Genomic DNA, 16,439 nt, shown 5'->3' with positions numbered 1-16,439 from the left:
CATGATTGTATTGTGTATTTTTTTACTGATACACTGAGAAGATTTATATAAATTATGTCTTAAAAATACACACATTACTTACAGCTGACTTAACTCATGTTTTTTAAGAGAATACTAGTGAGTATTTACACACAATGTAATTTGTAAGTTTTCATAAGCTGTAAAAGTCTCATAATAAATTGATTTAAGCTTTTTTGGAAATAATTTCTACTAAAGATTCATAATCAGCATAGTCCTTCAAGGACTGTACAAGTTCATCCAATAGATACTCCCCTTGCATAAAAGTTTCAAGATCATGAAGTGACTTGTTTATTCTGTGATCTGTGACCCGGTTCTGTGGAAAATTGTATGTTCTTATTTTCTCTGACCTTCCTTTAGTTCCAACCTATATAAAAAGATATGAGATACAGTTAGATATAGGTTTAGGCAACTAAACCTATAAATTTAACTTACCTGGAGATTAAGCTCTGGATTTATAATTTGAAACACAATGTAAGAACCAAGTTTTAAACATTCTGAATCCTCAAATAACACAGGAACATAATAGAAAAAAAAAGAATACTGGCATTAAAGGCTGACAAATTTGTAGCATTTGATCCTCCTGCTGCCATTTCAATGCTCTATGACTTCAGGCACTTATTTCAATTTTAAACTTTAGTTTCCATATCCATAAAATACAAACAAATAATACCTACCACACCCTGATGATGTATACATACAACCTAGCACAGAGATGGTATTCAAATGGTAGCTAAATATATATACATATGTAAGATCTCTGTGAATTAATCTGATCATTTTCAGTGATGACACTGATAAATTCCCATAAGAAAAAATTAATAAAGGGCTTTGTAATTATAAAATCAAATACCAAACAGGAAGAAAGTAAGTTCAATTTGCTTTCCAACTTCCATAACTTTCAAAGGATTAAAAAATGGGGAGTATCATTTTTTAGTATCCTTTTTTAGTAACTTTGATTAAAAGTCTGAAAGAAACAAGCCCTTGAATATAGAAACCAGGGCAGAGATTTAAAATTACTACAAAGCAAATATAACCCTAGGTTGAGCTACTTGAACTCTTTCCTTATTTTAACCAATACACTGAAACAATTTTAACATGTATAAAAACTGGGTTATCTAAAAATATTTTTATCCTTCAGAACATCTTAAATCCAGTTTTACCTGAATCTTTCTAGCACTGTATCTTTTACTTGTTTCTTCTTCTAGATACATGCTGTACAGTTTTGCACGTAGCTTTTTCATAGCCATCTCTCTGTTTTTCAGTTGAGATCTCTCTTGTTGGCATTCAGAAACAACACCTGAATAGTGTTATGAGAATTATTAAAGAGTTTTAATAGGAAAATCTTCATTTATTATCAAGGAATACTCCTTTTCCTTTGTCTTCTTCCTTTATGAGGAGAAAAAACAACTCTAATAAAAAAGGCAGACTATTAACAACTTTTATAGAGTTCTCAGAAAACTAAAAATTGAAGCTTGAGCTACAGTGCAAAATTCATTCATATTGAAGGCAGACATACTGAGCAATAAGCACTAATCATTTAATATGGATTATTTTCCCATACCCTTAGCTAGCCACCGTAATTTTTAAAATAATTATTCATCACAGAACAAAGTTAATCCTACTACCAGAGATAGTCACTATTCATATTTTAATGAGGATTTTCATCCATTTTTTTCCTACTCCTGTTTACATACTATGTATTACATAGACATCATCCCAAAAGTTTAACTCAAGGATTTCCTTGTATTTCAAAAAACAAAAACCTATCAGTCTGCTCCTGTAAACCACTGCTGATCCATGGGAATTATCCTTCTTTAAGACTGGTCACAGTAAGAGATTCTTGTATTCTTTCTAGGTAACTGAGGTTTGCTATCCATATGCTTTATCACATGTAAATCACTGCAGTGAAGACTGTAAAGCACACTTAGTTCTCCCTGATAGTATACTGAAGACTTGAGAAATATTTAGATATAGCTCCATTGGCCATCTACAGTCAGAACTGCTGGAGGTTTGTGGGTGGACTTCATGGAGAAGCAGGCCTGGAAGTTAAGTGCAGCACTTTGCAGGTGAGCATGTTTCTGGGGAGTGAATCTAAGCTTTCATTTTCTCAAAGGAGTCCATGTCCTCCTCCCTTCAAAGAAGGCTTAGAAACAGTGATTTAGAGCATTTTCTGATAAAGAAGAACCCATGATAATGACTTCATTCTGAGGATTATTTATTTATTAAGTAGGCTTCACACCAACAGGGGGCTTGAACTCACAACCCTGAGATCAAGAGTCACATGCTCTACCTGAGCCAGCCAGACACCCCGGATTTTCTAATAGTGATATTTACTAAGTATAAGCTTCAGGAAGCTACCTGAAAGGACTATCCACACCTTTTCTTCATGGTCACCAGTATAGAAATTCTCTGGGCTTAGATCCCTCCGTCTTCCTGGCTTTGCATTTATCTTGCAGAGTTTCATTTAATGATTCTAAATAAAGTATTTAATAATAATTCTTAGTAGTATATATTCTGGTAATTGAGGATCTATCACAGTGGAAAATTAGTCACGTTATTCAGAATTTGATTTCAAAGTTTTATGTTGAAGGGATAAGTGTGTACCTGTTGGAAGATGAACTATCCGGACAGCACTGTCTGTGGTATTTACATGCTGTCCTCCAGCTCCACTGGCTCGCTTAGTATCAATTCGCAAATCTTTCGGGTTAATCACCAGATTAATCTATACACAAGAGGAAATACTGGGATTTAAAAATATCAGATGTATATGAACTGTTCAAAGGCAAGAACTATCCGTTTACAAATACATGTCACATATAGAATTAGTATGAGATTAAGATGGTTTAGTTTTAAGAATATAAAGTAGCTGGAAGGACACCATTTTTAAAACGTCTATCTTTTAGAAGAGTGGTGGATCAAAATACAATACAAAACAAAAACAAGCCCACGAAATCCTCAAAAACTAGACTTCTCTAAATTACTCTCCCTTATCACATGAACAGAAGAACTTAGTTAATATTAGAAATGGGAATATAGGAACTAATGTGAGCTTTTGTGGATTATTTCTGAGTTCAAAAGACTTAACACGGGAAAAAAAAAATGCTAGCTTAAGAACTATGGGAAGGCTTATTTTGTTTAATTTAATTTTTTTTAAAGGTTTTATTTATTTATTTGACAGAGATAGAGACAGCCAACAAGAGAGGAAACACAAGCAGGGGGAGTGGGAGGAGCCCGCAGGCTTCCAGCGGAGGAGCCCGATGTGGGGCTCGATCCCAGTATGCTGGGATCACGCCCTGAGCCGAAGGCAGACGCTTAACGACTAAGCCGCCCAGGCGCCCCAATTTTGTTTAATTTTAAATAAAGGAGGACTTAAGCATATGTGGAGGCAGAGGAGAGGCATATGGAAATGGCACAGGGCAAAGCCAAGAAGTCATACACTGGGATCCGACATCAGCATGATGCTGGGAGTCACCGTCTAGAGCACTAGATTTAAAAACCTCTGTTTCATGAACAGCTGTGGACCCTCTGTGACATGTCTGCAACCCTGGCAGCAGGTTTCCTATCATTCATAGGCCCTCAGTGTCTCCCTACGTGGCTCCTTCGTATGGTTGCTAGAAGCGTTAAATATGGACTTCAGCCCATCTTTTCCTGGAAACTACTTTTGTCTCCAATTTTAGTGTGATTGGGTTATGAAGCAGCAATTCTGTTAAGCAGTTAGTTACCCTTGTTAAAACAGGATTCTTACTATTAACACTCTGGGACAGTCAGACAAAGCAAAAATTGTTATGAAAGTAATTAGTATTAAACCCTATTTAAAGTAGGTTAATAATGTTTCTCCTATAGAGATGATCTCAGAATAGCTACTGTAAGCTTAGTGGTGGAGAAAAATTAATAAGTAGTGCAACATTAGTTTCTTTATACATCTTTAATTGTTACCATCTATTGTGAAATCATACTTTCTGGACCTAGGTAAGAGATTCTCCAAAAAACCCAAAATACGAGAGGAAGGCCAAAGGATAAGAAATTTAGTACTGAATTATCAGTTCAGTAAAGTGAGTTGTTACTCTGGGGGCAAAGCACTGTGCTGGGCCCAGGATTGCAAGGAGAGACAGTGACGCCTTACCTCAGTTGGTTGGGGTAAGATTGCTACAGTCATGGTGCTAGTATGGATGCGGCCTTGCTTCTCTGTCTTTGGCACTCTTTGTACTCTGTGCACACCTCCTTCAAATTTCATGTGCTTATAGGCTTCTAAACCCCCAATGCTGGCAGATGCATGTCTAAGGCCACCTTGAAAATATCAGAAAATGGAATTATTATTCTTGTGATTTATAAACAATTAACAAAACTTTCACCATCTTGAAATATATTTAAAAGAGCTACGAAACAAGAGAAGCATACAGAATGTAAAACATTGAAAAACCTTAGCAAGTCCATGATATTCAGTGTTTTAATATTTAATAGCTTTATTGCTAATAAACACTAAAAGCATTTATGGTATTAATGAACTGATTTAATAACATGTCTAAAAGACCACTTTTAAAAGATCATTAATCATTCAATGGTGAGTAGTGAATGACTAACATTCTATAGGCCTCTTCAAAATTGGTATATTTGCATTCAAAATTATTAAGTAAATAATGAGCATAAAATCAGGTAAGCTTCCTTATCAATAAATTCTAAAGAATAGTCATGGTCTTTCCAACCCTTCTCCTAGGACACATGTAGATAAACTAAATTTGTACTTTTCCCAAAACGAAGTAAACAGTTTACTGACCTATTTCACTTGGAAAATATTCCAGGGTTTCAAAATGCCATCTTTTAAATGCAGCATATTGCTGATACATATCAAACATCTCTGAAGTAAACAACATTGCCTCCTGACCCCCAACTCCTGCAGTTACCTCCAGGATCAAATCATTTGCATCTGTTTCTTCTGAGGGAACCAAAAGTAAGATAATCTGTAAATACAAAAATATCACCCCTCCTATAATTAGGAATTATTTAAAACTTAACAAGAAATAAAACTAAATGATTAGATGCAGGATTTTAAATATTCAATTTACTTAAAGTTTCTCTAAGCAAACAATATTGCTGATTGCTCTTTGAGTATCTTGCCAATAAGAACCATATAGTACTGCATAACTTCTATAAAACATTAGTTGTAACAACTGTATTATAAATGCTGTAAGGTCCAGCTGAAACTTACATTGCATTGCATTGTTTTGTTTCTTTTTGGTGTTCATGTATAATTTTATGTCAGTTCTCTATTCAGTGAATAATTAAGAGTTTGTTGTGAGTAGGAACTATATTGTGTGTAGAATGCAAAAGAAGATTCTAACTCTATCCTTTTGAAATCTATAGCCTAGTACAGCAGAAAAGAAAAAACAACTCAAATTGTATCTTTTTCAGCTTCTTTAATTTGGAAGAGAAATTTGTAATTTTGGAACTGAAAAGACTCTAAAAAATGATATATCTTCTGGTCCACTTCCCTCATTTTACATGTAAAGGAGAATGAGGTTAACAGAGACTAAATGACTTGCTAAAGGGAAAAGTGTTTGTAGGCAAAGCAGGCATGAGAATGCAAATCTTCCTGCCCCAATCAGTTCTCCTTATGCTAGGATATATCTTTCACCCTTCAGTATGTACTAATTCAGGGGACACAGACTAAAACTTGCTTAGGTGAATTAAGTAAGAAAAGCTACCAACATTTACTGGTCCCTTAATATATGACAGGCACTCTGCTAAGCATTTTATATACTTTAATTCTTAAATCAATCTTGGGAAGATTTTAACAGATCTACTTAAGATGTGAAAACTGAGTTTTAACCAACCAAGCATAGTTTAGTTGAGTAATCTAGCCCCCAAAAACATACTACTAGAAAGTGGAAGAACTAGAACTTGAACCCAGATCTGCCTGAATTTTGAAATATCACACTTCATGTTGGTTGGGACTTATAGTTGTTACTACTTTTCCATCTCTCTAGCCTATGCCAATACAACATGATCATTCAAATCCTGAGTAAATGATTGAATTTATATGTTTGTTAATTACTAGTCAATGAACAGAAACCTTCAATACGTATGTCCTTTTATTTCACAAAAAATTAGAAAATGGGTAGAAGGCAAGTTACGTCAGACTTTTCACTTCATAGTGGAACTTTCCCTCTGGAATGGGTGGTAAGGACATTAACTTTTGATGAGTCCATATCTGACTAGATAAAAGACAGAATCTTTAAATTAAGCTCCTCCTTCTCTGGGCTCCTTCCTTACCTTGCCACATCCTTTTACTCATATCCTCAGACATAACTATTGTAAATCTTCAAGCTCTGGTTTCCAGAATGAGCAAAGAGTGGTTCTAATTTAATATAATGGTTACTCTTCATCTAATGCCTATCAATTCTCCTAGATATAAAACCAAAGTCCTACAATTCAGTTCTAAAAGCCCAGGAGCCCTCTCTAGGTCTGGCACTCTAATGGTGCCAGAGACACAAAGGTAAAGAAATATTCCTGCTGCCAAGGAGCTCACCATCTACCACTGCTCCATAACCTCTTTACCCATCATCTACCCCCACCCTCACCTCTCTTAAAAAACCGAAAGGGGCAGAAATATAATACTGGTATTTATTTCATTGCTTTTCTGAAAAATCCTGTCAATGTGATAGTCACCTTTTTTTCCACAGCTCTCCAATCCTTTTGGTAAGATAAAAATAGCACCACATGGAGTATGCTTTTTCCTGCTTTAAAAAAGTTTATAATTCTAAGTACTAATAAGCTACTTAGTTCTTGAGTTGTTTTTATAAACTTCTAATAAAATTCATTAGACGTAATAGCAGAAATGCTTTATTCTTTGCACAGATACCATACCTGATGCTTCAACTGAGTGATTTCTTCTTGACATGAGGTTATTTCATTCTCTGCAAGTTTCCTTAAGTCTTCATTTTCATCTGCGAAAATAAAGCAGTAGGTTAAGTTTTCCTTAATGTCAAATTGCCAACAGAATTTCAGGTCATTATTTTATTATTATTGCAGCTGAAGGGAAAAATAAAATGTCTTTCTTGTCCTTTTAATAACTGCCATTAATTAAAAGTAGCATTTTATGCATTAGTTTTTATTAGCATGTAACTTAAAATGTTTTTCCTGATGACAGAATTATAAGTAAAATAAAAATAAGAATCTACAAAAAAATAAAGAAGCTATTAACTATTCTATAATTCTACCTCCATGAAATATTCATATTAACAAATAAATGCTTTTAGTTTTCCAACTTAGACTATACACTAACAAATACATTGAGTAGTTAAACCAGAAGGGGAATAGAAGATTCCATCAGTTAAACCACAACTGAATTAAAAAACAGAAAGTTATTTATTGTCTCTTTAACAAATATTTCATTAATATAAAATAAATATCGATCCAAGCATTTAGATCCTGCCTCATGTTCACAGTATTCCCCCCGCAACTCGCTTTACTCTCTTACTTCGAGTTTTCATTTTTACCTTACAAAATATACCTTCTCATCCCTCTATCCTAAGGACAACATGCAACCTACAGAAAGGAGAGAAGAGAAATTTTTTTAGCTCTTACACATAGCTCTCTTTGTTGAGCTCACTTTGGTGGAAGATCGGACTGTTCCAAAGTATCAGTTTGTATGTTTGTTCATTTATGAAGATCCAACTATGCTGGGAATTAGAGATAATAATATGTAAGACCTGCTCTCAAGGCAGGGTTTTAGATAATTTTAGTTTCTTTCTATTTTTCTAGGGGAGAAAAACTCACAAAGGGTAACAACCTAAGATACTAGGTGATTAAATATTAAAATGGTAGCACACTAAAAGATTGTTTTGTGTTTATTTTGGGGATGGGCAGAAAACAGAAGCATTAACTCAAGGAGAGGTAACAACACAAACAGTGAGAAAAGCAACAATGGGAAGTGTTGGTGGAAAGGCAGGAAATTATTCTAGCAAGAATTTGGCACGGAAGAAATTTTGTGAAATGGCAAATGTGTTGAAGTGGAAAAATGAATTCTAGTCCTAGTTCAACCACTAAGGTTCTCTTAGGCCAACACATACAATTTCTCTGAGTCTCCATTATCTTGAGAAAAATGAAGGAGCTGGGCTGGATGACCTCTAAGGTGCCCTTCAATTCTGAAATGCAGTTTTTCTATAAGGCTAAGGAGATTGGAATTAAAGTCTAGAAGTAATTTAATTTTAATACTGAATTTTATTTATTAACCCAGTATACCCAAAACATTATCATTTCAACATGTACTTTAAAAATATTAAAAATTATTTTTCATATTAGGTCTTTGAAATCTGTTATTTTATCCTTATAGTAATCTCAATATAGCTACATTACAGGTGCTCATCAGCCATATGTGGCTAATGGCTCTAGAGGGTTTAAACTGAGTAGTTATTCCTAGGCAATGGAAATACACTAGTTTTTTCTCAATCAGTATTACTAATCAACATGTTTACTGGGCACCTATCACAGGTAAAAGGGTCTTTTTCTCTTCAACCTTTCAAGTACCCACTTGTCACGCCCTCTTTTCCTACCCAAACTTCTGGAGATTAAATGCCATGTTTATTATTTCTCTTGTTAATTCTCATTTACTTCTCAATTTCTTACACTGGATTTCATCATTTTAATAACACCATTTTTATTAAAATCACCCATGACGAAATTGCCAAATCTAAATGCTTATTTCAGTGTGAGCTGAAAAGGTGAGCCCCTTTTAAGTCAGGTATCAACAATTCCTTACTTGAAATTTTAGTTGGTTTTTATGGCTTCATTTACCTTGTTCAACGTCCCAAAGGTCTGCCTGTTCTTTCTTGATCTTTTATAACTTCCTCCTCTGCTTGCTCCTCAAATACTATGCATTTCTGCCTTTGTTAGTGTCTTATTTCTATCTCTACAAATTCTTCCTGAGTACTCTCATCTGCTTCCAAGCTTTACTTTATCAAGTATATGCTGAGAGTTCTCATATGATTATTCAGGCTCAGTTTTTCTCCTAAGCCAGTTTTTTTCTCCTAGACCATGAGCTTTATCTGAATTTCTTTATCTGAATGTCCTCTTAGGTACTCCTAGTTTAATATGGCTGCCTGCTCAGTGCAAAACATCTTTCTCCTAAAATTTACCCAACTTTTATACTCACATCTTAATTAACAGTACCACTCATATTCTGAACCCAGAAGCTTAAGATTTTTTCTTAGAATTCTGGCTCTTCTTCACCCTTCTCAGGACATAAGCCCCCAAATCCAGACTATTAGAACGTCTTGTTAGTGAGGTCCCTGCCTACCACCACCTCTTCCTTGGACTGTTTTAACAGTCTGCTCACTAGCCTGCAGCCCCTGGGATCCCTGGAGAACACTCCCAATCCATCCTCAACACTGAGGCCAACATTAATTTTTCTTTAAAAAGATGTCACTTCTCTGCTTAAAAACATGTGCTAACTTCCCACAGTCTGTAAGAACAAATCCAGTTTCTTTGTCAGGAAGGGTTCTTAACTGTCTTTCTGGTTTCAAGTTTCTATTACATTATTGACAACCCACACCTACTCTACGCTCCTGCTATATTCTAATCTTCCAATTTGGTACTTTCTTCTTGGGGGTCACCTCTGCCTTCAGTCTCCTCTTGCGCTGTCGGGCAACCTCCTATATTTCCTTCAAGATTCATTTAAATGCCACCTTTTGCTTTTTATAACATTGCTCTTTATTGCAGAAATTAAAATAAGCACTTATCCACTTATATTTTTACCTCTTAAACATTGCTGCTCTTCACTAGGCTGTAAGCTAAAGAGTAGTTCCATATTTTTCCGGTAATTAGTGGTGTCTGACATAAAGTAAGAACTCAGGAGTTGCTGAATGACATTTTCTATCGTTACATAAAGGTGAGTTGTGTTCTGCCAGTAACAATTTTCTAACATTCTGTTTACTTCTCTGCAGCTTGATTTTTAAAATATTTAAACCTTAAATCCTCTTGATTTTTAAACTTGGCCTAAGCTATGAAACCAGTTTAATTTTTCCCAAAAATATTTTTCCCAATATGGTTAATTAATTCTTTTTTTCACTTCTGGGCATCTACTTTTGCTCTTAAGTCACTTAATTTAGATGCTTCTTAACTCTCTATTGCATTAGTTTTCTGTTTTCCATGGCATCTGCAATCTCGTTCCAGGTTGACTTCGAAACTACCACAAATCAAGCTTTTTAAGCAAGAAAGCCATTTCTGTCATTCACTCCCCAAATGAAAACGTCCACTGGCTCCCTCTGCCAACAGGATAAAATCAACCTTTTTAGATTAGTATTTCACACCCCCACCCTTATAAAATGTTTCAACCTGCCACTCTCCATAACCTTTCCTCTTCCTTGGTTAACAGACTACAGTGATTAAAACCATAAGATTTGGAGTCAGTCCAATCCAAACTCCATTCCTTAAAAGCTGTTTAGTCTGAGCAGTTATTTTACCTCTATGCCTCATGTTCCTCTTCTAGAACATGAAGCTAATAGCACCTACTTCATAGTTTGATATGTGACTGGATGAGTTAATACATAAAAATAGTTAAGCAAAGCCTAGAGTATGGTAAAAGATCAGTAAAGTTTAAACTACTATTAATATCCTCTAAGAGTGGACCTTTATCCCTGCACAAGGCCTTTCCAACAAGTTCTTGCTCTCCCTAGGTGTCTGTTCAGATATCTGTTCTCACTTTTCAGCTGTAATACGAATTTTCTCTCCCTGAATACACTTTGACGCTCTCTAGAGCCATGCTAGCCAAAGTGCGGTCCACGGGAGCTTGTAGAAATGCAGAAACTTACGACCCATCCATGTTTGAATGCACACTAAATCACTGAGGTAACTTGTTAAAAACGCCTATTTCTAGGTCTCAGATTCTGAGTCCAAAGTTTGGCTTTAGCAGGCACCTCTCTAGGCACTATCGCAGGTCTCTTTGCCAACTCTGAGAAACACTGCTCTCAAGCCCGTAACAGAAACAGTCCCTTACTTGTCCTTGGTGAGCTAACTAACGATCTTCTGCCAGACAGGAGGCAATCAATAAACTTAAATTCTGTAAAAGGGGGCGGAGCATTGTATCAAGGGAACAGAAGGTTCAAACTGGAATGGATGGGATGAGAATGCACACAACGAGGGCTTGACCTCTGATCCAAACCAAAACGGGTTGCAACCGAGTAAAGAACTTCTAACTCGGGGAGGTGTGAACACCTGACCAGCGGCAGACTGGGGAAAGCAAACGGAGAGTCAAGAATCTGCTTTGAATCCCGTTTCCCTGGGCCCGGCCCTCACCGTGTAGCAAGTGCTCGGTCTCCTGCAGCTCCTGCTCCTTCTCGCTTAGCAGTTTGGCCGCCGCCAGCAGCTCAGACCCCCTGACCTGCAACTGGGCTTCAGATCCTGCCTGGCGCTCCAGGAAGGTCCGCAAGAGCCCGCCGCGGGCGAACAGCTCCTCCAGCGGTAGGCTACCGCAGTTTAGGTGCCGGCGGGCCGGGCTGACAACCTGACGGGCCCACAAGAACCGAGCAGCACTCCGCAGAAGCTGGGACCGCATAGCTAAACTGCAACCACCGAAGTCGACCAGAGCCGGAAGTTTCGGACAGCGAATCTCGCGACACTGTGCGGAGTTCGGAAACCTGCGAGAACTGACCGTGCCCAGCCCAGCGCACGCGCCAGTTTTAAAGGGCCTCTCGAAAGCCTCGGTGGGAACTTCCTGGCAAGCATTTAAACGCCGTATTATTCGCGGAGGCCAGAAGGGGGCGGAGCAGGAAGTGATCCGAGTGGGTCCGGGAGATCCCGGGCACATTTAGAAGCTGGGTGGGAAACGTCTTCTTGAATGTACCCCGGCGGTGTGGTGGGCAGGAAGCGGGATGCTGAAGGTTGCCACTCGGTTTTCTGATGTCGAGGACTTATTTCCCAAGCACTGAATGAGGATCTCGAGTACCGCAGTGGAGGGCAGTGTAGTTCGCTAGAGGGATTGAGGAGGACACAGCCACGGAAGTCCTCTCCAGTACCAGCCTGGCTTTTCGTCTCCAGGAGTGATTTGTAGGATGGTCATCGGTGTGTGTACGTGTGTTTGCTCCTCTTCCTTTTTCCCGCTCATGCCTCTTTTCGAAGCTGGGTAAGGCGCGTCTAAATGAGGACGAGACTAGTGTACTCGAAGGCAACCAGGAGAGTGATCTCCCCAAATCTGCTTTCCTGCCTTTATGTGCCACGAATTTACTTGCTTGCAAACGACTTCCTTCCTCACCGAGTCTCCTGCCCGTCCATTCTCACTCCGAGTTATCGTTATCTACTTTTAAAAGAGATTGAGTGATTCCCTGTTCCAATAAACCACAGCGCAGCAGAGCCTTCAGAGTCCCGCCTTTGGTAGCCCAACCTCCATCTCCCTCCAAAAACCTTGAGATAGCGGATTAGTGCCACGGTTACTGAGGTTTATTGGTATAACGCTTTGCATTTTTTCAAAAGAGCTTTTCACAACCCACCAGAGGGGTGGATATGAGGGTATAAATATAACCAAGACAGTCCTGGGAATGCCAGGGCTGACTCACTCTGGGAACTCCCACTGGTTTGCGCAGGGTGTACTAAATGTTTTCACTGTTGAGAGAGCTGAAATACTGAAAACTTGCAATTTGTTTTTTAAAGAATCAAATGGTAAATACGGGAGCCCTTGGCAAGGTTAAGTCATCCTTAAGTCGTCTAATCAAAACTACTGAGGTTAGGTATAAAATTCTCGTAAGATGAGCTTGCATTGTCTCTATTCATTCCTTACTAATGCAAAGTGGAGGAATGACTTGACTCTCCACATTATATAGAGCAAAAATAGGTTTTGCTACTTAAAAGCTCCAAATGATTACCTCAACTATTCGTTTCACTTTCCGTATTCAAGCCACACTACTTTGTAAAATTGTTTTTCTTTAAGATAGTGGTTGAAACCCATTTTATTTTAATTCTGATCCGAGTGTAGAACAGGAGTATCAGGTCGTTATTTATCCTTATTAGAATCAGCTATTTCGCAAGTCTACACTCTGAATTTTTTTAAACCATGGAAATGGGTGGGAGTCATTTGAACTCAGTATGATAAATCTCTAAGCTGAATTCTCAAGTCATTTCAAGAATATACTTTATTATTTATAAAAGGTGAAAAAATGTGAGCAGCAATAACTTTATGGAATGCTGTAGAGAATCCAGCCAGAAATTATTATATTCCCTAAGATGCATAAACAATTTAAGTAATGTAAGTTAGTGTACCTTTTACTCCTATAGTGTTACACCAATGAGGAAACAGTAACTTGTCTAAGGATACATTGGTGAATTCTTTATTAATTCAAAACATTTTTAAAAAGTGTAATGCATGTGCATTTTACAATAATATTTATAGGTTTCCACAATATAGTTTAATGAAAATAACTGTAGCTTGATTTACTTCGAAAACTCAAAACAAATAGTTTGAGACTTCTGAATTTCCTTACATTGTTGTCATGCTCAAATTCTATTATTACATATTGAAGATTCTAGCATTTTCAGGAAATCTACTATTTGTACATAGGTAAAATGATAAAATAGATTCTCAAGGATGGGGAAATAAAAACCCAAAACAACTTAAATTGGAGGAAAAATAATCTAGATTATCTATTCAATTTATAAGTACCTACAGTTATTCTGACATTGCAAAATAACCAAGCATGTGTCTCAAGTTGCATTCATGCATTCAAAACTCCTTTATGGTCCACTATTATTAGTGGACTACAAAATATGGATATAGATTATTGAGTACAATGAACATGGTAGCAAAAAATTGTACACATTCAAAATGATAAATTTTACAGAACCAAATACATTGAAATTAGTTTTTATATTTAGCAAACACCCTAAAATCATATACAAGAAGCTGTATTTATGACAAATAGGTTACAGCAAGGGGGAAAAAATCAAGTCTTTTACATTATTTCATTAATCAGTGTTCATTATTCTGTTGAGGGCAATATGGAAAAGCACTCAGCAAAATGATTACTGATTTAAATTACCTCTTATGACAATTAAAATAAGTCTTTACTATCCAAGGGATGTAGAGGATAAAGTAAAGATAGTTCAAGGGAAAAAATTCACTTTCACCTCCATTAAGTGAATATTCAAACTAACAGTTTTGGAGTTTTATTTTCCCACTACACTTTTCAGTTTATTGTATTTTCATCATGGTATTTGTTAGCAGTCATTTAATGGAACCTAATAACAGTGCTGAGGAATCTGCTTAGAATGTTTTTAGCCCAGCGTAAATGTCCAGTACGTTTACCTCTGATATGACCTCTTAATAATGTATTGCTTTACAGTGGTGAAACCTAATAAATACTACCCTCAACCAGATGATCAAGGTCAATATTAACAGTTTTAAGTCATGATGGTATATGTACCTCTGATATTATGTGATATAAATGCACTTTACCTCTGTGGTCTTCCAAAAACTGGTAACACCTGTCTAATCATGGGGAAAACATCAGACAAATTCCAATTAAGGGACATTTTACAAAGTACCAGACCAGTACTCTTCAATACTGTCAAGGTCATCAAAACCAAAAAAAAGTTTGAGAAACTGTTGCAACTAAGCGGAACTTAAGAAGACAGGATCGCTAAATGTTATGTGTATCTTGAATGAAATCCTGTAACAGAAAAAAGACATTAGGTAAAAGCTGAGGAAATCTGAATAAATCATAGCCTTAATGCATCAATATTGGTTCATTAGTTGTGACAAACATCACAATGGGTGTACAGTATATGGAACCTCTGTAGTATCTTTGCAATTTTTCTGTGAATCTAAAACTATTCTAAAATAAAAGGTTTATTATGTAGTGTTTAACGATTCACTAGTTGTGTATGACACATCAAAAACTAATGATGTATTATTTGTTGGCTAATTGAACATAATAAAAAAATGCAAATACTACTAAAATAAAAAAATAAAAAAATAAAAGGTTTAATGAAAAATTTTATGAACACCCAACTGTCTTTTATTCCTTAATTTTCATATTTTCATAGTAAAATTTTTTAAAAAATCATACCAGAATGCTTTCTATTCCATGCCAGTATCAGTGTTTTCTAATGGCCAGTCTCTCATAACTTAGTTGCAGCTTTATTTCCACATATTTATTTGGCAAATTATTTGATGTTTATATTCTTCCTGTCCTTGGGAATGTTGTCTTATTTCCTTTGGAAATAAAATTTTCAGATGATTTATTTTTTATTTATCTTATTTAAGCATTTACTTTAAGCCTACAATATTATGCACACATAGGCATACACACATCTATACACATATACTTGTGTATGTGTGTCATCGAAAGAAACATACTGCTTGGTTGTGGTTCAGTGTGATGTTTGTCAACTGAAAACTGAATCTGAATCATACTGAACACAGCAGTAACAGATTCATATAGTCCTCCACCTGAAAATAAGCGTGGTTGTATTTGTTTGATGAATAATTAAATCAGACTTTTAAAGTATGGTTTCTAAAGAATAGTGGCATTTAATTCATACATTCTTGAAATGGGAATAATTATTGAGCTGGAGAACTTTGATAAAGTAGTAATAATATATGTAAAACTTCATTCTTTCCATGTTGACTTCTTTGAATTCTCATGGCTACCCTGGAAATAAAGTATTCTATTCCCCATTTGAAGATGAGGAAGCAGGCTCAGAGAGGTTCCATATAGTATTTGCCCAAAGTCCCATGAGACAGATATGTAACTTGAATTCAAATTTATAAGTAAAGCCTGGTATTTGGTAACAATAGTATCAGTCTATACACCATCATGTGTGGCGAGGATACTATTAAGAACGTTGCAGGGAAGATCAGAAGCCAAGTTTTTGGTATCAGTTTTATTGATAAATATTTGCAGTTGTAACAAGTGAGGAATAACTAAAACTTTTACAGATTTAATACTGTTTTCTCAGGAGAACAAGCATGTTATATTGGTCAGAAATTTAAAAAGAACTGAAAAAAGCATGCAAATATAAATGTCTGCATAATATATTTGAAAATTAGGGTCAGAAGCTGTCAATATAAATACACAGGCAAAAAAGTTTTCTGGAACTGTCTTTACCACCTTTCAAAATAATTTGCCATTGCATAGAGCAGTTTTTAAAATTCATGTTTGATAGGGTTCTATCTATAGGCATTTTAGACCTAAGAAATTTTAGGTGGCTTTTGAAAGAGTTCTTATTTTCCTATTTTCTGATTGTATTTAAAATTTCTTCCTTCTATATTTACTCCTCAAAGCATCTGATATGTTGTATTTTTTGCAAATGTAACTTGTCACAATCACGATATGACATTTTTTCAATATGTTAAAAGTGTACAGAAAAAAATGGATACATTCAAAATTAAGGAAACTTTAAGTCAGCTTAATGGGGTGAAAATGTATTTT

At 36.1% G+C, this 16,439-nt stretch overlaps 1 protein-coding gene across 5 annotated transcripts; it reads right to left on the bottom strand.

Annotated features, from left to right (window-relative positions):
* Positions 1–2: 2 nt before the first annotated feature.
* Positions 3–15,883, bottom strand: MTRF1L (mitochondrial translation release factor 1 like). 5 transcript variants are annotated; one of them, XM_026505095.4, is made up of 7 exons: positions 11,314–15,883; positions 6,886–6,965; positions 4,796–4,979; positions 4,145–4,308; positions 2,626–2,743; positions 1,182–1,318; positions 3–385 (listed from the first exon to the last, which is right to left on the bottom strand). In XM_026505095.4, the coding sequence occupies exons 1-7, from the start codon at positions 11,822–11,824 to the stop codon at positions 185–187; spliced, it is 1,395 nt and encodes a 464-aa protein (XP_026360880.2). In that variant the 5' UTR covers positions 11,825–15,883; the 3' UTR covers positions 3–184. The 5 variants fall into 5 exon arrangements, with proteins under 5 accessions (XP_026360880.2, XP_026360882.3, XP_057166921.1 ...); XM_026505096.4 differs by lacking the exons at positions 3–385; positions 1,182–1,318 and adding exons at positions 1,352–1,407; positions 2,380–2,494; XM_026505097.4 differs by having other exon boundaries at positions 3–1,407.
* Between the last annotated feature and the right edge of the window lie 556 nt (positions 15,884–16,439).

This window comes from Ursus arctos, unplaced genomic scaffold (assembly GCF_023065955.2).
Source record: "Ursus arctos isolate Adak ecotype North America unplaced genomic scaffold, UrsArc2.0 scaffold_13, whole genome shotgun sequence".
NCBI lineage: Eukaryota > Metazoa > Chordata > Mammalia > Carnivora > Ursidae > Ursus > Ursus arctos.
Note: the sequence above shows the minus strand (reverse complement) of the source record. Positions and strands in the feature narration are given on the sequence as shown.

Coding starts and splice junctions, on each gene's coding strand:
- MTRF1L (XM_026505095.4), bottom strand. CDS start 11,824: ATGTGCCCGGGATCTCCCGGACCCACTCGGATCACTTCCTGCTCCGCC. Junction 4,309..4,795: donor ATATTTTCCAAGTGAAATAG/GTCAGTAAACTG, acceptor GATATTTTCAAG/GTGGCCTTAGACATGCATCT. Junction 2,744..4,144: donor TCTTACCCCAACCAACTGAG/GTAAGGCGTCAC, acceptor TCTTGTGTATAG/ATTAATCTGGTGATTAACCC.